The sequence below is a fragment of the Tachyglossus aculeatus genome, chromosome 6 (genome assembly GCF_015852505.1).
Source record: "Tachyglossus aculeatus isolate mTacAcu1 chromosome 6, mTacAcu1.pri, whole genome shotgun sequence".
In the NCBI taxonomy this organism is placed as follows: domain Eukaryota; kingdom Metazoa; phylum Chordata; class Mammalia; order Monotremata; family Tachyglossidae; genus Tachyglossus; species Tachyglossus aculeatus.
The window spans coordinates 4,325,154-4,350,610 of NC_052071.1; the positions used below are offsets into that span (position 1 = coordinate 4,325,154).

The 25,457-nt window shown below is 45.7% G+C and overlaps 1 protein-coding gene across 5 annotated transcripts in view; it reads right to left on the minus strand.

The window, feature by feature from the left end:
• Nucleotides 1-25,457, minus strand: part of PDZD11 (PDZ domain containing 11) — a 52,687-nt gene that overhangs the window by 22,236 nt on the left and 4,994 nt on the right. The window contains exons 3-7 of one of the 5 annotated variants that reach the window (XM_038748389.1): nt 24,465-24,548; nt 22,871-22,927; nt 22,671-22,769; nt 18,280-18,317; nt 5,941-6,135 (exon numbers count right to left, since the gene is read on the minus strand). In XM_038748389.1, the coding sequence (XP_038604317.1) occupies nt 6,129-6,135; nt 18,280-18,317; nt 22,671-22,769; nt 22,871-22,927; nt 24,465-24,548 (285 nt within the window). In that variant the 3' untranslated portion in view covers nt 5,941-6,128. Of the gene's footprint in view, nt 1-5,940; nt 6,136-18,256; nt 18,318-22,670; nt 22,770-22,870; nt 22,928-24,464; nt 24,549-25,457 lie in introns of those variants that run through there. The other 4 variants (XM_038748387.1, XM_038748385.1, XM_038748388.1 and 1 more) reach the window with 4 other exon arrangements.

Below are 25,457 nucleotides of genomic sequence, written 5' to 3' on the forward strand. Positions count from 1 at the left end.
ACCGGTGTTACTATATTATACTTTATTGGTATTACAGTTTATTGGGATCGTAATATGTTGGTATCACAGTGTTATATTTTATTGGTACTATAATGTTATATTTTATTGGCATTATAATATATTTTATTGGCATTACAATATTCTATTTTATTGGCATTGTTATATTTTATTGCCATTACAATATCTGACTGGCATTATAACATTATATTTTAATGGTATTACAGCATTATATTTTATTGGCATTACAATATTATCTTTTATTGGTATCCTAGCATTATATTTCCTTGGTACTATAATATTATATTTTATTGGCATTATAATATATTTTATTGGTATTACAATATCATACGTTATTGGTGTTATAATATTATATTTTATCGGCATTGCAGTATTTTATTGGTGTTATTATATTATATTTTATCGGTGTTACAATATTATACTTTATTGGTATTATAGTTTATTGGGATCGTAATATGTTGGTATCACAGTGCTATATTTTATTGGTACTATAATGTTATATTTTATTGGCATTATAATATATTTTATTGGCATTACAGTATTCTAGTTTATTGGCATTGTTATATTTTATTGCCATTACAATATTTTACTGGTATTATGACATTATATTTTAATGGTATTACAGTATTATATTTTATTGGCATTACAATATTATATTTTATTGGTATCCTAGCATTATATTTCCTTGGCACTATAATATTATATTTTATTGGCATTATTATATTTTATTGGTATTACAATATCATATTTTATTGGTGTTATAATATTATATTTTATTGGCATTGCAATATTTTATTGGTATTATAACACTATATTTCCTTGGTATTACAATATTAATATTATAATACCATATAATAACATATTAAAATATATAATAAATATAAATATATAATAAAATATAATAGTATATTTTATTGGCATTGCAATATTTTATTGGTATTATAACACTATATTTCCTTGGTATTACAATATTATATTTTATTGGCATTACAATATTATATTCTATTGGTATCATAGCATTATATTTCCTTGGTATTATAATATCATATTTCATTGGTATTGTATTATATTTTATTGGCATTACAATATATTCTATTGGCATTATATTTTATCGGTATTACAATATTATATTTTATTGGTATTATAACATTATATTTTATTGGTATTATAATATTATATTTTATTGGCACTACAATATTATATTTTATTGGCATTACAATATTATATTTTATTGGTATTATAGCATTCTATTTTATTGATATAATATATTTTATTGGCATCACAATATTATATTTTATTGGTATTATAATATTATTTTACTGGTATTGCAATCTTATATTTTATTGGTGTTAGAACATTATAGTTTATTGGTACTATAATATATTTTACTGGTATTATATTTTATTGTCATTACAATATTATACTTTATTGGCGTTACAATATTATATTTGATTGGTATCATAGCATTATATTTTATTGGTATTAGAGAAGCAGCGTGGCTCAGTGGAAAGAGCCCGGGCTTTGGAGTCAGAGGTCATGGGTTTGAATCCCGGCTCTGTCACTTGTCAGCTGTGGGGCCTTGGGCAAGCCACTTACCTTCTCTGTGCCTCAGTTCCCTCATCTGTAAAATGAGATTAAGACTGTGAGCCCCACGTGGGACAACCTGATCACCTTGTATCCCCCAGCGCTTAGAACAGTGCTTTGCACATAGTAAGCGCTTAATAAATGCCATTATAATAATAATAATAGTGTTATAATATTCTATTTTATTGGCATTACACTATTCTATTTTATTGGTCTTATTATATTCTATTTTATTGACATTATAGTATTTTTTATTGGCATTACACTATATTTTATTGGTATATTTTATTGGTATTACAATATTATATTTTATTGGTATTATATTATATCGGCATTATAATATTGTATTGGCACTACAATATTATATTTTATCAGTGTTATAATATTGCATTTGATCAGTATTATAATATTATACTTTATTGGCATTACAATATTATTCTGATTGGCACTAGAATATATTTATTGACATTATAGTATTATATTTTATTGGCATTACACTATATTTTATTGGTATATTTTATTGGTATTACAATATTATATTTTATTGGTATTATAGTATATCGGCATTATAATATTGTATTGGCACTACAATATTATATTTTATCAGTGTTATAATATTGCATTTGATCAGTATTATAATATTATACTTTATTGGCATTACAATATTATTCTAATTGGCACTAGAATATATTTATTGACATTATAGTATTATATTTTATTGGCATTACACTATATTTTATTGGTATATTTTATTGGTATTACAATATTATATTTTATTGGTATTATAGTATATCGGCATTATAATATTGTATTGGTACTACAATATTATATTTTATCAGTGTTATAGTATTGCATTTGATCAGTATTATAATATTATACTTTATTGGCATTACAATATTATTCTAATTGGCACTAGAATATATTTATTGACATTATAGTATTATATTTTATTGGCATTACACTATATTTTATTGGTATATTTTATTGGTATTACAATATTATATTTTATTGGTATTATATTATATCGGCATTATAATATTGTATTGGCACTACAGTATTATATTTTATCAGTGTTATAATATTGCATTTGATCAGTATTATAATATTATACTTTATTGGCATTACAATATTATTCTAATGGGCACTAGAATATATTTATTGACATTATAGTATTATATTTTATTGGCATTACACTATATTTTATTGGTATATTTTATTGGTATTACAATATTATATTTTATTGGTATTATAGTATATCGGCATTATAATATTGTATTGGTACTACAGTATTATATTTTATCAGTGTTATAATATTGCATTTGATCAGTATTATAATATTATACTTTATTGGCATTACAATATTATTCTAATTGGCACTAGAATATATTTATTGACATGACAGTATTATATTTTATTGGCATTACACTATATTTTATTGGTATATTTTATTGGTATTACAATATTATATTTTATTGGTATTATAGTATATCGGCATTATAATATTGTATTGGTACTACAATATTATATTTTATCAGTGTTATAATATTGCATTTGATCAGTATTATAATATTATACTTTATTGGCATTACAATATTATTCTAATTGGCACTAGAATATATTTATTGACATTATAGTATTATATTTTATTGGCATTACACTATATTTTATTGGTATTACAATATTATATTTTATTGGTATTATATTATATCGGCATTATAATATTGTATTGGCACTACAATATTATATTTTATCAGTGTTATAATATTGCATTTGATCAGTATTATAATATTATACTTTATTGGCATTACAATATTATTCTAATTGGCACTAGAATATATTTATTGACATTATAGTATTATATTTTATTGGCATTACACTATATTTTATTGGTATTACAATATTATATTTTATTGGTATTATATTATATCGGCATTATAATATTGTATTGGCACTACAATATTATATTTTATCAGTGTTATAATATTGCATTTGATCAGTATTATAATATTATACTTTATTGGCATTACAATATTATTTTAATCGGTACTAGAATATATTTTATCGGTCTTATAATATTATATTTTATTGCATTGCAATATTATATTTTATTGGTCTTAATATATTTTATTGGTATTATATTATATTTTATGGGTCTTATAATATTAATAATAATAAAATGGGGATTGAGACTGTGATTCCCACCAAGGGCAGGGACTGTGTCCAACGCCATTTGCTTGGACCCACCCCAGCGGAGAAGCAGTGCGGCCTACTGGGCAGGTCCTGGGTTCTAATCCAGCTCCGCCCTGCCTCTGCTGTGTGACCCTGGGCAAGTAATCCTAATAATCGCGCCGGCTCTTATTAAGCGCTTACTATGTGCTAGGCACTGTTCGAAGCGCTGAGGCCCTGCTCTGAGCGCCGAATCGCTTCCCTGGGCCTCGGTTCCCTCATCTGTCAAATGGGGACGGAGACCGCGAGCCCCGCGTGGGACGGGGACTGGGCCCAACTTGATTTGCTGTAATAATAATCATACCGATGGTATTTGTTAAGCGCTTACTATGTGCCAAGCACTGTTCTAAGCGCTGGGAAGGTTACAAGGTGATGGGGTTGTCCCACGGGGGGCTCACAGTCTTCATCCCCATTTGACAGATGAGGGAACTGAGGCCCAGAGAATAATAATAATAATGGTATTTGTTAAGCGCTTACTATGTGCCAAGCACCGTTCTAAGCGCCGGGGGAGATACAGGGTCATCGGCTTGTCCCACGTGGGGCTCACAGTCTTCATCCCCATTTGACAGATGAGGGAACTGAGGCCCAGAGAATAATAATAATAATAATAATGGTATTTGTTAAGCGCTTACTATGTGCCAAGCACCGTTCTAAGCGCCGGGGGAGACACAGGGTCATCGGCTTGTCCCACGTGGGGCTCACAGTCTTCATCCCCATTTGACAGATGAGGGAACTGAGGCCCAGAGAATAATAATAATAATAATAATGGTATTTGTTAAGTGCTTACTATGTGCCAAGCACCGTTCTAAGCGCCGGGGGAGACACAGGGTCATCGGCTTGTCCCACGTGGGGCTCACAGTCTTCATCCCCATTCTACAGATGAGGGAACTGAGGCCCAGAGAATAATAGTAATAATAATTTTGGTATTTGTTAAGCGCTTACTATGTGCCAAGCACTGTTCTAAGCGCTGGGAGAGATGCAAGGTAATCAGGTTGTCCCACATGGGCTTCACAGTCTTAATCCCCATTTTCCAGATGAGGTAACTGAGGCACAGAGAAGTGACTTGCCCAAGGTCACACAGCTGATAAGTGGCAGAGCCGGGATTAGAACCCATGGCCTCTGACTCCCAAGCCCGTACTCTTTCCACCGAGCCACGAGTTCGTTAAGCACTTACTAAGTGCCGAGCACTGTTCTAAGCGCTGGGGGAGATACAGGGTGATGGGGTTGTCGTACGGGGGGCTCACAGTCTTCATCCCCATTTGACAGATGAGGGTACTGAGGCCCAGAGAATAATAATAATAATGATGGTATTGGTTAAGCGCTTACTATGTGCCAAGCACTGTTCTAAGCGCTGGAGGAGATACAGGGTCATCGGGTTGTCCCACGTGGGGCTCCCAGTCTTCATCCCCATTTCTCAGATGAGGGAACTGAGGCCCAGAGAGTAATAATAATGATGGCATTTGTTAAGCGCTTACTATGTGCCAAGCACTGTTCTAAGTGCTGGGGGAGATACAGGGTGATCGGGTTGTCCCACGTGGGGCTCCCAGTCTTCATCCCCATTTGACAGATGAGGCAACTGAGGCACCGAGAATAATAATAATAATAATAATGATGGTATTGGTTAAGCGCTTACTATGTGCAAAGCACTGTTCTAAGCACTGGGGGGGATACAGGGTGATCAGATTGTCCCCTGTGGGGCTCCTGGTCTTCATCCCCATTTCCCAGATGAGGGAACTGAGGCCCAGAGAGTAATAATAATGATGATGGCATTTGTTAAGCGCTTACTATGTACCAAGCACTGTTCTAAGCACTGGGGGGGATACAGGGTGATCAGGTTGTCCCCCGTGGGGCTCCCGGTCTTCACCCCCATTTCCCAGATGAGGGAACTGAGGCCCCGAGAAGTGACTTGTCCAAAGTCACCCAGAGGACCAGTGGCGACGGCGCCCGGCTCTCAAGCCCGGGCTCTTCCCACTGAGCCCCGCTGCTCCTCCAAAGTGCTCAGTACAGTGCCTGGCACGTAGGAAGCGCTCAGCAAATACCATCATTATTATTATTGTTGTTTCACCGGCCCCCCCAGGGGAAAGGGGTGGGGGGAAGGAGGCCATAACCACAGAGGCTTAGCACGGTCTTTATTGGGGGGCCATTACAGTGGGGGAGGAGGGGATGCCGGTCATCAGCACACTCCCCCCGAATTAGGGGCCCTGGGGGGCCCGCCCCCCGCCGTCCACCGGACAAGATGGCGGCGGGGATGCCAATAGACGCCACTTCCCCTTTAGTGTACAGTCCTCTCCTTCTGCCGGTTATAATCTGGAGAGACACAGAGACAGAGAGAGATCGGAGATGGGGCGGGGGGGGAGACGGTCTCTAAATATTGCCAGCTTGTCCTTCCCAAGCGCTCAGTACAGTGCTCGCATGCAGTAAGCGCTCAATCAATCCGTTTGAATGAATGAATGAATGCATGAAAGCAGCAGCAGGGTGGACTAGTGGGTATCAGGGGGAGACGGTCTCTAAATATTGCCAACTTGTCCTTCCCAAGCGCTCAGTACGGTGCTCTGCAGCACGCAGTAAGCGCTCAATCAATCCGATTGAATGAATGAATGAATGAATGACTGAATGAAAGCAGCAGCGGGGTGGACTAGTGGGTATCAGGGGGAGACGGTCTCTAAATATTGCCAACTTGTCCTTCCCAAGCGCTCAGTACGGTGCTCGGCACGCAGTAAGCGCTCAATCAGTACGATTGAATGAATGAATGAATGAATGAAAGCAGCAGCGGGGTGGACTAGTGGGTATCAGGGGGAGACGGTCTCTATATGTTGCCAACTTGTCCTTCTCAAGCGCTCAGTACAGTGCTCTGCATGCAGTAAGCGCTCAGTCAATCCGATTGAATGAATGAATGAATGAATGAATGAATGAAAGCAGCAGCGCGGTGGACTAGTGGGTATCAGGGGCAGACGGTCTCTAAATATTGCCAACTTGTCCTTCCCAGGCGCTCAGTACAGTGCTCTGCACGCAGTAAGCGCTCAGTCAGTACGACTGAATGAATGAATGAATGAAACCAGCAGCGGGGTGGACTAGTGGGTATCAGGGGGAGACGGTCTCTAAATATTGCCAACTTGTCCTTCCCAAGCGCTCAGTACAGTGCTCTGCACGCAGTAAGCGCTCAATCAATCCGATTGAATGAATGACTGAATGAATGAAAGCAGCAGCGGGGTGGACTAGTGGGTATCAGGGGGAGATGGTCTCTAAATATTGCCAACTTGTCCTTCCCAAGCGCTCAGTACAGTGCTCGGCACGCAGTTAGCGCTCAGTCAATATGATTGAATGAATGAATGAATGAGAGGGAGCAGCAGCGGGGTGGACTAGTGGGTATCTGGGGGAGACGGTCTCTAAATATTGCCAACTTGTCCTTCCCAAGCGCTCAGTACAGTGCTCGGCACGCAGTAAGCGCTCAGTCAATACGATTGAATGAATGAATGAATGAATGAGAGGGAGCAGCAGCGGGGTGGACTAGTGGGTATCAGGGGGAGACGGTCTCTAAATATTGCCAACTTGTCCTTCCCAAGCGCTCAGTACAGTGCTCTGCACGCAGTAAGCGCTCAGTCAGTACGATTGAATGAATGAATGAATGAATGAGAGGGAGCAGCAGCAGGGTGGACTAGTGGGTATCAGGGGGAGACGGTCTCTAAATATTGCCAACTTGTCCTTCCCAAGCGCTCAGTACAGTGCTCTGCACGCAGTAAGCGCTCAATCAATACGATTGAATGAATGAATGAATGAATGAATGAGAGGGAGCAGCAGCAGGGTGGACTAGTGGGTATCAGGGGGAGACGGTCTCTAAATATTGCCAACTTGTCCTTCCCAAGCGCTCAGTACAGTGCTCTGCACGCAGTAAGCGCTCAGTCAGTACGATTGAATGAATGAATGAATGAATGAGAGGGAGCAGCAGCAGGGTGGACTAGTGGGTATCAGGGGGAGACGGTCTCTAAATATTGCCAACTTGTCCTTCCCAAGCGCTCAGTACAGTGCTCTGCACGCAGTAAGCACTCAATCAATCCGTTTGAATGAATGAATGAATGAGAGGGAGCAGCAGCGGGGTGGACTAGTGGGTATCAGGGGGAGACGGTCTCTAAATATTGCCAACTTGTCCTTCCCAAGCGCTCAGTACAGTGCTCGGCACGCAGTTAGCGCTCAGTCAATATGATTGAATGAATGAATGAATGAGAGGGAGCAGCAGCGGGGTGGACTAGTGGGTATCTGGGGGAGACGGTCTCTAAATATTGCCAACTTGTCCTTCCCAAGCGCTCAGTACAGTGCTCGGCACGCAGTAAGCGCTCAGTCAATACGATTGAATGAATGAATGAATGAATGAATGAATGAAAGCAGCAGCGGGGTGGACTAGTGGGTATCAGGGGGAGACGGTCTCTAAATATTGCCAACTTGTCCTTCCCAAGCGCTCAGTACAGTGCTCTGCATGCAGTAAGCGCTCAGTCAATCCAATTGAATGAATGAATGAATGAATGAATGAGAGGGAGCAGCAGCGGGGTGGACTAGTGGGTATCAGGGGGAGACGGTCTCTAAATATTGCCAACTTGTCCTTCCCAAGCGCTCAGTACAGTGCTCTGCACGCAGTAAGCGCTCAGTCAATACGATCGAATGAATGAATGAATGAATGAATGAATGAAAGCAGCAGCGGGGTGGACTAGTGGGTATCAGGGGGAGACGGTCTCTAAATATTGCCAACTTGTCCTTCCCAGGCGCTCAGTACAGTGCTCTGCACGCAGTAAGCGCTCAGTCAATACGATCGAATGAATGAATGAATGAATGAATGAAAGCAGCAGCGGGGTGGACTAGTGGGTATCAGGGGGAGACGGTCTCTAAATATTGCCAACTTGTCCTTCCCAAGCGCTCAGTACAGTGCTCTGCACGCAGTAAGCGCTCAGTCAATACGATTGAATGAATGAATGAGAGAGAGCAGCAGCGGGGTGGACTAGTGGGTATCAGGGGGAGACGGTCTCTAAATATTGCCAACTTGTCCTTCCCAAGCGCTCAGTACAGTGCTTGGCACACAGTAAGCGCTCAATCAGTACGATTGAATGAATGAATGAATGAATAAAAGCAGCAGCAGGGTGGACTAGTGGGTATCAGGGGGAGACGGTCTCTAAATATTGCCAACTTGTCCTTCCCAAGCGCTCAGTACAGTGCTCTGCACGCAGTAAGCGCTCAATCAGTACAATTGAATGAATGAATGAATGAATGACTGAATGAAAGCAGCAGCGGGGTGGACTAGTGGGTATCAGAAGGCGGGACCTTGGGCCGGTCACCGTGAGCTCGCTGTGGGCAGGGAATATATCTCTTTGTTGTTGTAGTTTCCTCACCCAAGCGCTTAGTACAGTGCCCAGCACACCGTAAGCGCTCAATAAATACGACTGAATTACTTGTACATATCTAGTCTATTTTATTTTATCTTGTTAGTATGTTTGGTTTTGTTCTCTGTCTCCCCCTTTTAGACTGTGAGCCCGCTGTTGGGCAGGGACTGTCTCTAAATGTTGCCAACTTGTACTTCACAAGCGCTTAGTACAGTGCTCTGCACCCAATAAGCGCTCAATAAATACGATTGATTGATTGACTGAATGAATGGCATGTGCGACTGACGATTGATAGATTGATTGACTGAATCAATGTGCGACTGAATGATCCTCGGCTCCCTCGTAATGATAATGATGATGGTGTTTGTTAAGCGCCTACTATGTGCCAAGCGCTGTTCTAAGCGCTGGGGAGGTTCCAAGGTGATCGGGTTGTTCCACGGGGGGCTCGCGGTCTTCATCCCCATTTTCCAGATGAGGGAACCGAGGCCCAGGGAAGTGAAGTGACTGGCCCGGAGTCACCCAGCTGACAGTTGGCGGAGCCGGGATTTGAACCCGTGACCTCGGACTCCAAAGCCCGGGCTCTTTCCACTGAGCCGCGCTGCTTCCCTCGTCTGGCAAGTGGGAGCCCCGCGGGGGGATCTAGTAGCTACCCCGGCGCTTAAAACATTCATTCATTCATTCAATCGTATTTATTGAGCGCTTACTGTGTGCAGAGCACTGTACTAAGCGCTTGGGAGAGGACAATACAACAGAGTTGGTAGGCACATTCTCCATCTACAATCTATTGGTCAATGGTATGAACTGAGCGCTTACTGTGTGCAGAGCACTGTACTAAGCGCTTGGGAGAGGACAACAGAGTTGATAGACACATTTTCCGCCTACAATCTATCGGTCAGTGGTATGTACTGAGCGCTTACTGTGTGCAGAGCACTGTATTAAGCACTTGGGAGAGGATGACAGAGTTGGTAGATACGTTCTCCATCTACAATCTATCAGTCAACGGTATTTACTGAGCGCTTACTGTGTGTGGAGCACTGTACTAAGCGCTTGGGAGAGGACAACAGAGTTGATAGACACATTTTCCGCCTACAATCTATCAGTCAATGGTATGTACTGAGCGCTTACTGTGTGCAGAGCACTGTATTAAGCACTTGGGAGAGGATAACAGAGTTGGTAGATATGTTCTCCGTCAACGGTATTCAACGGTATTTACTGAGCGCTTACTGTGTGCGGAGCACTGTACTAAGCGTTTGGGAGAGGACAACAGATTTGGTAGACGCATTCTCCCCCTACAATCTATCGGTTAATGGTATGTACTGAGCGCTTACTGTGTGCAGAGCACTGTATTAAGCACTTGGGAGAGGACGACAGAGTTGGTAGATACGTTCTCCGTCTACAATCTATCAGTCAACGGTATTTACTGAGCGCTTACTGTGTGCGGAGCACTGTATTAAGCGCTTGGGAGAGGACAATACAACAGAGTTGGTAGACACACTCTCCGTCCACAATGTTATTGGTCAATGGTATGTACTGAGCGCCTGCTGTGTGCAGAGCACTGTATTAAATACTTGAGAGAGGACAACAGAGTTGGTAGACACATTCTCCGTCTACAATCTATCGGTCAATGGTATTTACTGAGCGCTTACTGTGTGCGGAACACTGTACTAAGCGCTTGGGAGAGGACAATCCGACAGTTGGTAGGCACGTTATCCGTCTACAATCCATCGGTCAATGGTATGTACTGGGCAGAGCACTGTATTAAGCGCTTGGGAGAGGACAACAGAGTTGGTAGACACGTTCTCCGTCTACAATCTATCGGTCAACGGTATTTACTGAGCGCTTACTGTGTGCGGAGCACTGTATTAAGCGCTTCGGAGAGGACAATACAACAGAGTTGGTAGGCACGTTATCCGTCTACAAGCCATCGGTCAACGGTATGTACTGAGTGCTTACTGAGTGCGGAGCACTGTACTAAGCGCTTGGGAGGGGACAACAGAGTTGGTAGACAAATTCTCCGCCTACAATCTATCGGTCAATGGTATGTACTGAGCGCTTACTGTGTGCGGAGCACTGTATTAAGCACTTGGGAGAGGACAACAGAGTTGGTAGACACGTTCTCCATCTACAATCTATCGGTCAACGGTATTTACTGAGCGCTTACTGTGTGCGGAGCACTGTATTAAGCGCTTGGGAGAGGACAATACAACAGAGTTGGTAGACACGCTCTCCGTCTACAATCTATCGGTCAATGGTATGTACTGGGCAGAGCACTGTATTAAGCGCTTGGGAGAGGACAACAGAGTTGGTAGACACATTCTCCGCCTACAATCTATCGGTCAATGGTATGTACTGAGCGCTTACTGTGTGCAGAGCACTGTATTAAGCACTTGGGAGAGGACAACAGAGTTGGTAGACACGTTCTCCGTCTACAATCTATCGGTCAACGGTATTTACTGAGCGCTTACTGTGTGCGGAGCACTGTACTAAGCGCTTGGGAGAGGACAATCCGACAGTTGGTAGGCACGTTATCCGTCTACAATCCATCGGTCAATGGTATGTACTGGGCAGAGCACTGTATTAAGCGCTTGGGAGAGGACAACAGAGTTGGTAGACACGTTCTCCGTCTACAATCTATCCGTCAACGGTATTTACTGAGCGCTTACTGTGTGCGGAGCACTGTATTAAGCGCTTGGGAGAGGACAATACAACAGAGTTGGTAGGCACGTTATCCGTCTACAAGCCATCGGTCAACGGTATGTACTGAGTGCTTACTGAGTGCGGAGCACTGTACTAAGCGCTTGGGAGGGGACAACAGAGTTGGTAGACAAATTCTCCGCCTACAATCTATCGGTCGATGGTATGTACTGAGCGCTTACTGTGTGCAGAGCACTGTATTAAGCACTTGGGAGAGGACAACAGAGTTGGTAGACACGTTCTCCATCTACAATCTATTGGTCAACGGTATTTACTGAGCGCTTACTGTGTGCGGAGCACTGTATTAAGCGCTTGGGAGAGGACAATACAACAGAGTTGGTAGACACGCTCTCCGTCTACAATCTATCGGTCAGTGGTATGTACTGGGCAGAGCACTGTATTAAGCGCTTGGGAGAGGACAACAGAGTTGGTAGACACGTTCTCCGTCTACAATACGTCGGTCAACGGTATGAACTGAGCGCTTACTGTGTGCATAGCACTGTACTAAGCGCTTGGGAGAGGAAAGCAGAGTTGGTAGACACATTCTCCGCCTACAATCTATCGGTCAATGGTATGTACTGAGCGCTTACTGTGTGCAGAGCACTGTATTAAGCACTTGGGAGAGGACAACAAAGTTGGTAGACCTGTTCTCCGTCTACAATCTATTGGTCAACGGTATGAACGGAGCGCTTACTGTGTGCGGAGCACTGTACTAAGCGCTTGGGAGAGGACAATACAACAGAGGTGGTAGACACGCTCTCCATCTACAATCTATCGGTCAATGGTATGTACTGGGCAGAGCACTGTACTAAGCGCTTGGGAGAAGACAACAGAGTTGGTAGACATGTTCTCCGTCTACAATGTCGGTCAACGGTGTTTACTGAATGCTTACTGTGTGCAGAGCACTGTACTAAGCGCTTGGGAGAGGACAACAGAGTTGGTAGACACGTTCTCCATCTACAATCTTATCGGACGATGGTATGTACTGAGCACTTACTGTGTGCGGAGCACTGTGTTAAGCACTTGGGAGAGGACAACAGAGTTGGTAGACACGTTCTCCGTCTACAATATGTCGGTCAACGGTATTTACTGAGCGCTTACTGTGTGAAGAGCGCTGTACTAAGCGCTTGAGAGAGGACAATACAACAGAGTTGGTAGGCACGCTCTCCGTCTACAATCCATCGGTCAATGGTATGTACTGGGCAGAGCACTGTATTAAGCGCTTGGGAGAGGACAACAGAGTCGGTAGACACGTTCTCCATCTACAATATGTTGGTCAATGGTATTTACTGAGTGCTGTGTGCAGAGCACTGTACTAAGCGCTTGGGAGAGGACAATACAACAGAGTTGGTAGACACGCTCTCCATCTACAATCTATTGGTCAACGGCCTGAACTGAGCGCTTACTGTGTGCACAGCACTGTACTAAGCGCTTGGGAGAGGAAAACAGAGTTGGTAGACACATTCTCCACCTACAATCTATCGGTCAATAGTATGTACTGAGCGCTTACTGTGTGCAGAGCACTGTATTAAGCACTTGGGAGAGGACAACAGAGTTGGTAGACACGTTCGTCTACAATCTATTGGTCAACGGTATGAACGGAGCGCTTACTGTGTGCGGAGCACTGTACTAAGCGCTTAGGGAGAGGACAATACAACAGAGGTGGTAGGCACGTTCTCCGCCTACAATCCATCGGTCAACGGTATGTACTGAGCGCTTACTGTGTGCGGAGCACTGTACTAAGCACTTGGGGGAGGACAATCTGACAGAGGTGGTAGACACGTTCTCCGTCTACAATCTATCGGTCAATGGTATGTACTGAGCACTTACTGTGTGCAGAGCACTGTACTGAGCGCTTGGGAGAGGACAATACAACAGAGTTGGTAGGCACATTCTCCGTCTGCAATCTTATTCGTCCACGGTATGTACCAAGTGCTTACTGTGTGCAGAGCACTGTACTAAGCGCTTGGGAGAGGACAATACAACCGAGTTGGTAGGCACGTTCTCCGTCTACAATCCGTCGGTCAACAGTATGTACGGGGCGCTTACTGGGTGCGGAGCACTGTACTAAGCGCTTGGGAGAGGACAAGAATTAGTAGATACGTTCTCCGTCTACAATCTATCGGTCGACCGTATTTACCGAGCGCTTACTGTGTGTACAGCACTGTACTAAGCGCTTGGGAGAGGACAAAGGACAATCTGACAGAGTTGGTAGGCACGTTCTCCGTCTACAATCCGTCGGTCAACGGTATGTACTGAGCGCTTACTGTGTGCGGAGCACTGTACTAAGCGCCTGGGAGAGGACAACAGAGTTAGTAGATACGTTCTCTGTCTACAATCTGTCGGTCGGCGGTATTTACCGAGCGCTTACTGTGTGTGGAGCACTGTACTAAGCGCTTGGGAGAGGACAACAGAGTTAGTAGATACGTTCTCCGTCTACGATCTGTCGGTTGATGGTATTTACTGAGCGCTTACTGGGTGCGGAGCACCGTACTGAGCGCTTGGGAGAGGACAACAGAGTTTGTAGACACGTTCTCCGTCTATAAGCCATCGGTCAGTGGTATGTACTGGGCGCTTACCGTGTGCAGAGCACTGTATTAAGCGCTTGGCAGAGGACAACAGAGGTGGTAGACACGTTCTCCGTCTACAATCCGTCGGTCAACGGTATGTACTGGGCGCTTACTGTGTGCAGAGCACTGTACTAAACGCTTGGGAGAGGACAAATACAACAGAGTTGGTAGGCACGTTCTCCGTCTACAATCCGTCAGTCAGCGGGATGTACTGAGCGCTTACTGTGTGCACAGCACTGTACTAAGCGCTTGGGAGAGGACAATCTGACAGTTGGAAGACACGCTCTCCGTCTACAACCCCTCGGTCAACGGTATGTACTGAGCGCTTACTGTGTGCGGAGCACTGTACTAAGCGCTTGGGAGAGGACAAGAGTTAGTAGATATGTTCTCCGTCTACAATCTATCGGTCAGTGGTATGTACTGAGCGCTTACTGTGTGCAGAGCACTGTACTAAGCGCTTGGGAGAGGACAGTTCGACAGAGGTGGTAGGCACGTTCTCCGTCTACAATCCATCGGTCAACAGTATGTACTGAGCGCTTACTGGGTGCGGAGCACTGTACTAAGCGCTTGGGAGAGGACAATACAACCGAGTTGGTAGGCACGTTCTCCGTCTACAATCTTATCGGTCGACGGTATTTACCGAGCGCTTCCTGTGTGCGGAGCACTGTACTAAGCGCTTGGGAGAGGACAAGAATTAGTAGATACGTTCTCCATCTACAATCTATCGGTCGACCGTATTTACCGAGCGCTTACTGTGTGCAGAGCACTGTACTAAGCGCTTGGGAGAGGATAAAGGACAATCCGACAGGTGGTAGACAGGTTCTCCGTCTACAACCCCTCGGTCAACGGTATGTACTGAGCGCTTACTGTGTGCGGAGCACTGTACTAAGCGCCTGGGAGAGGACAACAGAGTTAGTAGATACGTTCTCCGTCTACAATCTGTCGGTCGACGGTATTTACTGAGCGCTTACTGTGTACGGAGCACCGTACTAAGCGCCTGGGAGAGGACAACAGAGTTAGTAGATACGTTCTCCGTCTACAATCTATCGGTCGACGGTATTTACTGAGCGCTTACTGTGTACGGAGCACCGTACTAAGCGCTTGGGAGAGGACAACAGAGTTTGTAGACACCTTCTCCATCTATAATCCATAGGTCAGTGGTATGTACTGGGCGCTTACCATGTGCAGAGCACTGTGTTAAGCGCTTGGCAGAGGACAACAGAGTTGGTAGACACGTTCTCCGTCTACAATACGTCGGTCAACGGTATGTACTGGGTGCTTACTGTGTGCGGACCACTGTACTAAGCGCTTGGGAGAGGACAATACAACAGAGTTGGTAGGCACGTTCTCCGTCTACAATCCGTCAGTCAGCGGGATGTACTGAGCGCTTACTGTGCGCACAGCACTGTACTAAGCGCTTGGGAGAGGACAATCCGACGGTTGGTAGACACGCTCTCCGTCTACAACCCCTCGGTCAACGGTATGTACTGAGCGCTTACTGTGTGCGGAGCACTGTACTAAGCGCTTGGGAGAGGACAAGAGTTAGTAGATATGTTCTCCGTCTACAATCTATCGGTCAACGGTATGTACTGAGCGCTTACTGTGTGCAGAGTACAGTACTAAGCGCTTGGGAGAGGACAAAGGACAATCCGACAGAGGTGGTAGACACGTTCTCCGTCTACAATCCGTCGGTCAATGGTATGTACTGAGCGCTTACTGTGTGCGGAGCACTGTACTAAGCGCCTGGGAGAGGACAACAGACTTAGTAGATATGTTCTCCGTCTACAATCTGTCGGTCGACGGTATTTACCGAGCGCTTACTGTGTGCGGAGCACTGTACTAAGCGCTTGGGAGAGGACAACAGAGTTAGTAGATACATTCTCCGTCTACGATCTGTCGGTTGACAGTATTTACTGAGCGCTTACTGTGTGCGGAGCACCGTACTAAGCGCTCGGGAGAGGACAACAGAGTTTGTAGACACGTTCTCCATCTATAATCCATAGGTCAGTGGTATGTACTGGGCGCTTACCGTGTGCAGAGCACTGTATTAAGCGCTTGGGAGAGGACAACAGAGTTGGCAGACACGTTCTCCGTCTACAATCGGTCGGTCAACGGTATGTACTGGGCGCTTACTGTGTGCGGAGCACTGTACTAAGCGCTTGGGAGAGGACAATACAACAGAGTTGGTAGGCACGTTCTCCGTCTACAATCTGTCAGTCAGCGGGATGTACTGAGCGCTTACTGTGCGCACAGCACTGTACTAAGCACTTGGGAGAGGACAATCCGACGGTTGGTAGACATGCTCTCTGTCTACAACCCCTCGGTCAACGGTATGTACTGAGCGCTTACTGTGTGCGGAGCACTGTACTAAGCGCTTGGGAGAGGACAAGAGTTAGTAGATATGTTCTCCGTCTACAATCTATCGGTCAACGGTATGTACTGAGCGCTTACTGTGTGCAGAGTACAGTACTAAGCGCTTGGGAGAGGACAAAGGACAATCCGACAGAGGTGGTAGACACGTTCTCCGTCTACAATCCGTCGGTCAATGGTATGTACTGAGCGCTTACTGTGTGCGGAGCACTGTACTAAGCGCCTGGGAGAGGACAACAGACTTAGTAGATATGTTCTCCGTCTACAATCTGTCGGTCGACGGTATTTACCGAGCGCTTACTGTGTGCGGAGCACTGTACTAAGCGCTTGGGAGAGGACAACAGAGTTGATAGATACGTTCTCTGTCTACAATCTATCGGTCGACGGTATTTACTGAGCGCTTACTGTGTACGGAGCACCGTACTAAGCGCTTGGGAGAGGACAACAGAGTTTGTAGACACCTTCTCCATCTATAATCCATAGGTCAGTGGTATGTACTGGGCGCTTACCATGTGCAGAGCACTGTGTTAAGCGCTTGGCAGAGGACAACAGAGTTGGTAGACACGTTCTCCGTCTACAATACGTCGGTCAACGGTATGTACTGGGTGCTTACTGTGTGCGGAGCACTGTACTAAGCGCTTGGGAGAGGACAATACAACAGAGTTGGTAGGCACGTTCTCCGTCTACAATCCGTCAGTCAGTGGGATGTACTGAGTGCTTACTGTGTGCACAGCACTGTACTAAGCGCTTGGGAGAGGACAATCCGACAGTTGGTAGACACGCTCTCCGTCTACAACCCCTCGGTCAACGGTATGTACTGAGCGCTTACTGTGTGCGGAGCACTGTACTAAGCGCCTGGGAGAGGACAACAGAGTTAGTAGATACGTTCTCCGTCTACAATCTGTCGGTCGGTGGTATTTACCGAGAGCTTACTGTGTGCGGAGCACTGTACTAAGCGCTTGGGAGAGGACAACAGAGTTTGTAGACACGTTCTTCGTCTATAAGCCATCAGTCAGTGGTATGTACTGGGCGCTTACCATGTGCAGAGCACTGTATTAAGCGCTTGGCAGAGGACAACAGAGTTGGTAGACACGTTCTCCGCCTACAATACGTCGGTCAACGGTATGTACTGGGCGCTTACTGTGAGCGGAGCACTGTACTAAGCGCTTGGGACAGGACAATCGGACAGAGCTGGATGACACGTTCCCTGCCCGCAGCCGGTCCCAGGTATATACTGAGCGCCGTGTGCGCCAAGCGCTTGCCCCGACAGAGCCGGTCGACGCGCTCCCCGTCCTCCGTCCCTCCGCCGTGGGCTGCGGCGGGGGACGGTGGGTACCACGGGCCCATTTCCCAGCCGAGGAGACCGAGGCCCAGCCGGGGGGACCCCGGCAGCCGTCCGGCCTCCCCCAGCCCCGCGCCGGTACTCACTGTACGGGAAGAAGCGGACTTGCATGTTTATCTCCCGGGCCGTCTTCAGGATCTCCACCGCCTGGATCATAAGAACGATGGCATTCGTTAGGCGCTTACTATGTGCCAAGCACTGTTCTAAGCGCTGGAGGGGAGGCGGCGGAGGGGGCCTGCTGACCGGGCCCACCCCGCCCCAAGAATAATAATAATTGTGGTATCTGTTAATAATAATATAATTTAATAACATAATAACATACAATAAATTAATAATGTAATTTAATTATATCACAGCATACAATAATTTAATAATATTATTTAATTATATCATAATATACAATAATTTAATAATATAATTTAATAGTACAATAATATATACTATATATTATAATATAATGTAATATTATATATCATGATATAATGTAATATATAATACCGTCACATAAAATTCATATATTATATAATATATGTAATACTATAATATATGTAACGTATTATATATATATTATTATAATGATGATGGTATTTGTTAAGCGCTTACTCTGTGCAAAGCACCGTTTTAAGCGCTGGGGAGGTTACAAGGTGGGTGACTCTGGGCAAGTCACTTCACTGCTCTGGGCCTCAGTTACCTCATCTGGAAAATGGGGATTAAGACTGTGAGCCCCCCGTGATCACCTTGTTACCTCCCCAGCGCTTAGAACAGTGCTTTGCACATAGTAAGCGCTTAATAAATGCCATTGTCATTATTATTACTATTTTTATTGTTATCCGGGCCCGGGCCCTAGCAAATTCATCCATTAATTCAGTCATATGTATTGAGCGCTTACTGTGTGCGGACCACTGGACTAAGCGCTTGGGTGAGGACGGTAAAACGGTAAACAGATACATCCCCTGCTTACAATGATATACGCGTTCGGTCGTATGTATTGAGCGCCTACAGTGTGAGGAGCCCTGTACTAAGCACTTGGGCGAGGACGGTAGAACGGTAAACAGATGCATCCCCTGCTTACAATGATTTACGCGTTCGGTCGTATGTATTGAGCGCCTACTGTGTGCGGAGCCCTGTACTAAGCGCTTGGGCGAGGACGGTAGAACAGTAAACAGATACATCCCCTGCTTACAATGATTTACGCGTTTGGTCATATGTATTGAGCGCCTACTGTGTGCGGAGCCCTGTACTAAGCGCTTGGACGAGGACGGTAGAATGGTAAACAGATGCATTCCCTGCTTACAATGATTTACGCGTTTGGTCATATGTATTGAGTGCCTACTGTGTGCAGAGCCCTGTACTAAGCGCTTGGACGAGGACGGTAGAATGGTAAACAGATGCATTCCCTGCTTACAATGATTTACGCGTTTGGTCATATGTATTGAGCGCCTACTGTGTGCAGAGCCCTGTACTAAGCGCTTGGGCGAGGACGGTAGAATGGTAAACAGATACATTCCCTGCTTACAATGATTTACGCGTTTGGTCATATGTTTTGAGTGCCTACTGTGTGTGGAGCCCTGTACTAAGCGCTTAGGCGAGGACGTTTGAATGGTAAACAGATACATTCCCTGCTTACAATGATTTACGCGTTTGGTCATATGTTTTGAGCGCCTACTGTGTGCGGAGCCCTGTACTAAGCGCTTAGGTGAGGACGTTTGAATGGTAAACAGATACATCCCCTGCTTACAATGATTTACGTGTTCGGTCGTATGTATTGAGCGCCTACTGTGTGCGGAGCCCTGTACTAAGCGCTTGGGCGAGGACGGTAGAACGATAAACAGATAATTCCCTGCTTACGATTTACGCATTTGGTCGTATGTATTGAGCGCCTACACTGTGCAGAGCCCTGTACTAAGCGCTTGGGTGAGGATGGCAGAACGGTAAACAGATACATTCCCTGCTTACAATGATTTACATGTTTGGTCGTATGTATTGAGCGCCTACTGTGTGCTAAGCCCTGTAGTAAGCGCTTGGGTGAGGACGGTAGAGTGGTAAACAGATACATTCCCTGCTTACGACTTACGGGTTCGGTCGTATGTATTGAGCGCCTACTGTGTGCGGAGCCCTGTACTAAGCGCTTGGTCGAGGACGGTAGAATGGTAAATAGATACATCCCCTGCTTACAATGATTTATGCATTTGGTCATATGTATTGAGCGCCTACTGTGTGCGGAGCCCTGTACTAAGCGCTTGGGCGAGGACAGTAGAACAGTAAACAGATGCATTCCCTGCTTACAATGACTTATGTGTTCGGTCGTATGTATTGAGCGCCTACTGTGTGCGGAGCCCTGTACTAAGCGCTTGGGCGAGGATGGTAGAATGGTAAATAGATACATCCCCTGCTTACAATGATTTATGCATTCGGTCGTATGTATTGAGCGCCTACTGTGTGCGGAGCCCTGTACTAAGCGCTTGGGCGAGGACGGTAAACAGATACATTCCCTGCTTACAATGATTTACGCGTTCGGTCGTATGTATTGAGCGCCTACTGTGTGCGGAGCCCTGTACTAAGCGCTTAGGCGAGGACGTTTGAATGGTAAACAGATACATCCCCTGCTTACAATGATTTACGCGTTTGGTCATATGCATTGAGCACCTACTGTGTGCGGAGCCCTGTACTAAGCGCTTAGGCGAGGACGTTTGAATGGTAAACAGATACATCCCCTGCTTACAATGATTTACGCGTTTGGTCGTATGTATTGAGCGCCTACTGTGTGCGAAGCCCTGTACTAAGCGCTTGGGCGAGGACGGTAAACAGATACATTCCCTGCTTACAATGATTTACGCGTTCGGTCATATGTATTGAGCGCCTACTGTGTGCGGAGCCCTGTACTAAGCGCTTGGGTGAGGACGGTAGAACGATAAACAGATGCATTTCCTGCTTACAATGATTTACGCGTTCAGTTGTATGTATTGAGCGCCTACTGTGTGCAGAGCCCTGTACTAAGCGCTTGGGCGAGGACGGTAAACAGATACATTCCCTGCTTACAATGATTTACACGTTCGGTCGTATGTATTGAGCGCCTACTGTGTGCGGAGCCATGTACTAAGCGCTTGGTCGAGGACGGTAGAATGGTAAATAGATACATCCCCTGCTTACAATGATTTATGCGTTTGGTCGTATGTATTGAGCGCCTACTGTGTGCGGAGCCCTGTACTAAGCGCTTGGACGAGGACAGCAGAATGGTAAACAGATACATTCCCTGCTTACAATGATTTATGCGTTTGGTCATATGTTTTGAGCGCCTACTGTGTGCGGAGCCCTGTACTAAGCGCTTAGGCGAGGACGTTTGAATGGTAAACAGATACATTCCCTGCTTACAATGATTTACGCGTTCGGTCGTATGTATTGAGCGCCTACTGTGTGCGAAGCCCTGTACTAAGCGCTTGGGCAAGGACAGTAGAACGATAAACAGATACATTCCCTGCTTATGATTTACGCATTCGGTCATATGTATTGGGCGCCTACTGTGTGCGGAGCCCTGTACTAAGCGCTTGGGTGAGGATAGTAGAACGGTAAATAGATGCATTCCCTGCTTACAATGATTTACACATTCGGTTGTATGTATTGAGCGCCTACTGTGTGCGGAGCCCTGTACTAAGCGCTTGGGCGAGGACGGTAGAACGGTAAACAGATACATCTCCTGCTTACAATGATTTATGCATTCGGTCGTATGTACTGAGCGCCTACTGTGTGCGGAGCCCTGTACTAAGCGCTTGGGCGAGGGCGGTAGAATGGTAAACAGATACATTCCCTGCTTACAATGACTTATGCGTTCGGTCATATGTACTGAGCACCTACTGTGTGCGGAGCTCTTTGGGAGAGGACGATAAAGGAATACCCAGCGCTTAGAACAGTGCTTTGCACATAGTAAGCGCTTAATAAATGCCATTATTTTTATATCATCATTATCATACATCATTATTAATATAATATATTATAATCACATATTATATTACATTATATTATATCGTATTATATTACAGTATATATTACATAATAATATATTGTATACAGTATAATATATGTTAATGATATATTAATGTAATATAATTATTATTATTGTTATTATTATTATTATTATTATTATTAGAGAAGCAGCGTGGCTCAGTGGCAAGAGCCCGGGCTTTGGAGTCAGAGGTCATGGGTTCAAATCCCGACTCCGCCAGTTGTCAGCTGGGTGACTTTGGGCGAGTCACCTCACTTCTCTGCGCCTCAGTGACCTCATCTGTCAAATGGGGATGAAGACTGTGAGCCCCCAGCGGGACAGCCTGATCACCTTGTAACCTCCCCAGCGCTTAGAACAGTGCCTTGCGCATAGTAAGCGCTTAATAAATGCCATTATTATTATTATTCGAGACGCATTCCCGGCCCGCGGGGAAATGCCTCGCGTGCGGCAAGCGGGGGGCGAGTTTTGGGGGTGGGATCCGCCCGCCCCCCGGCCCGCACCTTGCCGTGCTCGATGTCTTGGAAGTCGACGTGATTCACGGCCAGGACTTGGTCGCCTTCCTGCAGGCCGGCCCGGTGGGCGTCCGAGTCGGGGATCACCTGGCCGCGCGGTGGGAAGGGGGGACGGGACGGGACGCCGGTCATCGGGGGGTCCCCGGATGCCCCGCCGGCCCCCCGCCGCCCCGGGCCGGCCCCCCCACCTTGGAGATGAAGATGCCAAGCTGGGAGGCCTTCCCTCCGCGGATGTTGAACCCCAGCTGGAAGAGAAAGGGGCGCAGGTGAGGAGGGGGCTTGGGAGCTGACAATGATTTACGCGTTCGGTCGTATGTACTGAGCGCACATAGTAGACGCTCACTGGGGTTCGGGACGGGGGGGGGGCGCCGACCCGAGCTTCCATCGGTCCGCGTCTCCCCCCCCCAGCTCCGAGGGAGGGGAGTTGGGGAGTTGGCGATGGATTGACTGGGAGTGAGGAGTCTCGTTACTGTTCCCTCGACTATTACTATTCTATTTATTTGATTTTGTTAACATGTTTTGTTTTGTCGTCCGTCGCCCCCTTCTAGACTGTGAGCCCGCCATTGGGCAGGGACCGTCTCTAGATATTGCCGACTTGGACTTCCCAAGCGCTTAGTACAGTGCTCTGCACACAGTAAGCGCTCGATAGATACGATTGAGTGAATGAATGAATGAAAGGAGAAGGCTAGGGACCGTCTCTAGATGTTGCCAACTTGGACTTCCCAAGCGCTTAGTACAGTGCTCTGCACACAGTAAGCGCTCAAGAGATATGATTGAGTGAATGAATGAATGAAAGGAGAAGGCTAGGGACCGTCTCTGTATGTTGCCAACTTGTACTTCCCAAGCGCTTAATACATGCTCTGCACACAGTAAGTGCTCAATAAATTCGATTGAGTGAATGAATTAATGAATGAAAGGAGAAGGCTAGGGACCATCTCTATATGTTGCCAACTTGGACTTCCCAAGCACTTAGTACAGTGCTCTGCACACAGTAAGTGCTCAATAAATATGACTGAGTGAATGAATGAAAGGAGAAGGCTAGGGACCGTCTCTATATGTTGCCAACTTGGACTTCCCAAGCGCTTACTCCAGTGCTCTGCACACAGTAAGGACTCAATAAATACGATTGAGTGAATGAATGAATGAATGAATGAAAGGAGAAGGCTAGGGATTGACTCTCTATGTTTCCAATTTGGACTTCCCAAGCGCTTAGTCCAGTGCTCTGCACACAGTAAGCGCTCAATAAATACAGTTGAGTGAATGAATGAATGAATGAATGAAAGGAGAAGGCTAGGGATTGACTCTCTATGTTTCCAATTTGGACTTCCCAAGCGCTTAGTCCAGTGCTCTGCACACAGTAAGTGCTCAATAAATACAGTTGAGTGAATGAATGAATGAATGACTGAAAGGAGAAGGCCCGGGCTGCAGGCTTGAGAGATGGGACGGATAATAATAATAATAGCATTTACTAAGTGCTTACTATGTGCAAAGCACTGTTCTCAGCGCTGGGGAGGTTACAAGGTGATCAGGTTGTCCCACACTGGGGGGCTTACAGTCAATCCCCATTTTTTACAGAGGAGGGAACTGAGGCCCAGAGAAGGGAAGTGACTCGCTCAAGGTCACACAGCTGACAAGTGGCGGAGCGGGGATTTGAACCCATGACCTCTGACTCCAAAGCCCGGGCTCCTTTCCACTGAGCCTCGCTGCCTCTCTAAGGATGGGGTGGGGGGGATCCCGGCCTGCGCTCCGGACGGTCCGCGGGCCCCCGGGGAGGACACTGACCTGCGCTCCGGACGGCTTCTGGAGCTGGATGGTCCTCGGCAGGAATTGGGTCAGCTCGTTGTTGTAATCCGGGTGGTACACCCTCTGACGGACAGTCCGCACGGCACGACCGCGTCAGGGGGTCCCTCCCCCCCCCCGGTACTCCCACCCCGCCTCCATCCCCACCACCCCCTTGCCCAAACCGGAGGGTCATGCCAATCATTACGCTACTCAGGCCAATATGGGCCAATAATAATAATTGTGGTACTTGTTAAGCGCATATAATAATAATATTATTATTAATAACAATAATAACATTAACAATAACATTAACAACATAATAATAATTACGGTACTTGCTAAGCGCTTACTATAACTGGGGTATTTGTTAAGCGCTTACTGGGTGCCAGGCGTTGTACTACGCGCTGGGGTGGACACGGTCCCTGTCCCCCTAGGGGCTCGGCGCTTAGAACGGTGCTTTGCGCGCAGTAAGCGCTCAATAAGTGCCGTCAGTGGAAAGAGCCCGGGCTTTGGAGTCAGAGGACACGGGTTCAAATCCCGGCCTTGTCAGCTGACTTTGGGCGAGCCGCTTCACTTCTCTGGGCCTCCGTTCCCTCCTCTGGAAAATGGGGATGAAGACCGTGAGCCCCACGGGGGACAGCCTCCTGACCTTGTATCTCCCCCAGCGCTTAGGACAGTGCTTGGCACATAGTAAGCGCTTAACAAATACCATCACTATTATCATTATTATTCATCCCCCTTTGGCAGATGAGGCCCAGAGAGGTGAAGCGGCTTGCCCAGGGTCACACGGCAGACAAGTGGCAGAGCCGGGATTCGAACCCATGACCTGCTCACTCCCAAGGCTGGGTTCCACCCACTAACCCATGCTGCCTCTCTCCGTACTTATGTAATTTACTTATTTATATTCACGTCTTCCTCCCCCTCTGTAGGCTGTAAGCTCACTGTGAGCTCATTGTCTACCAACTCTTTCACTGTCCTCTCCTGAGCGCTTAG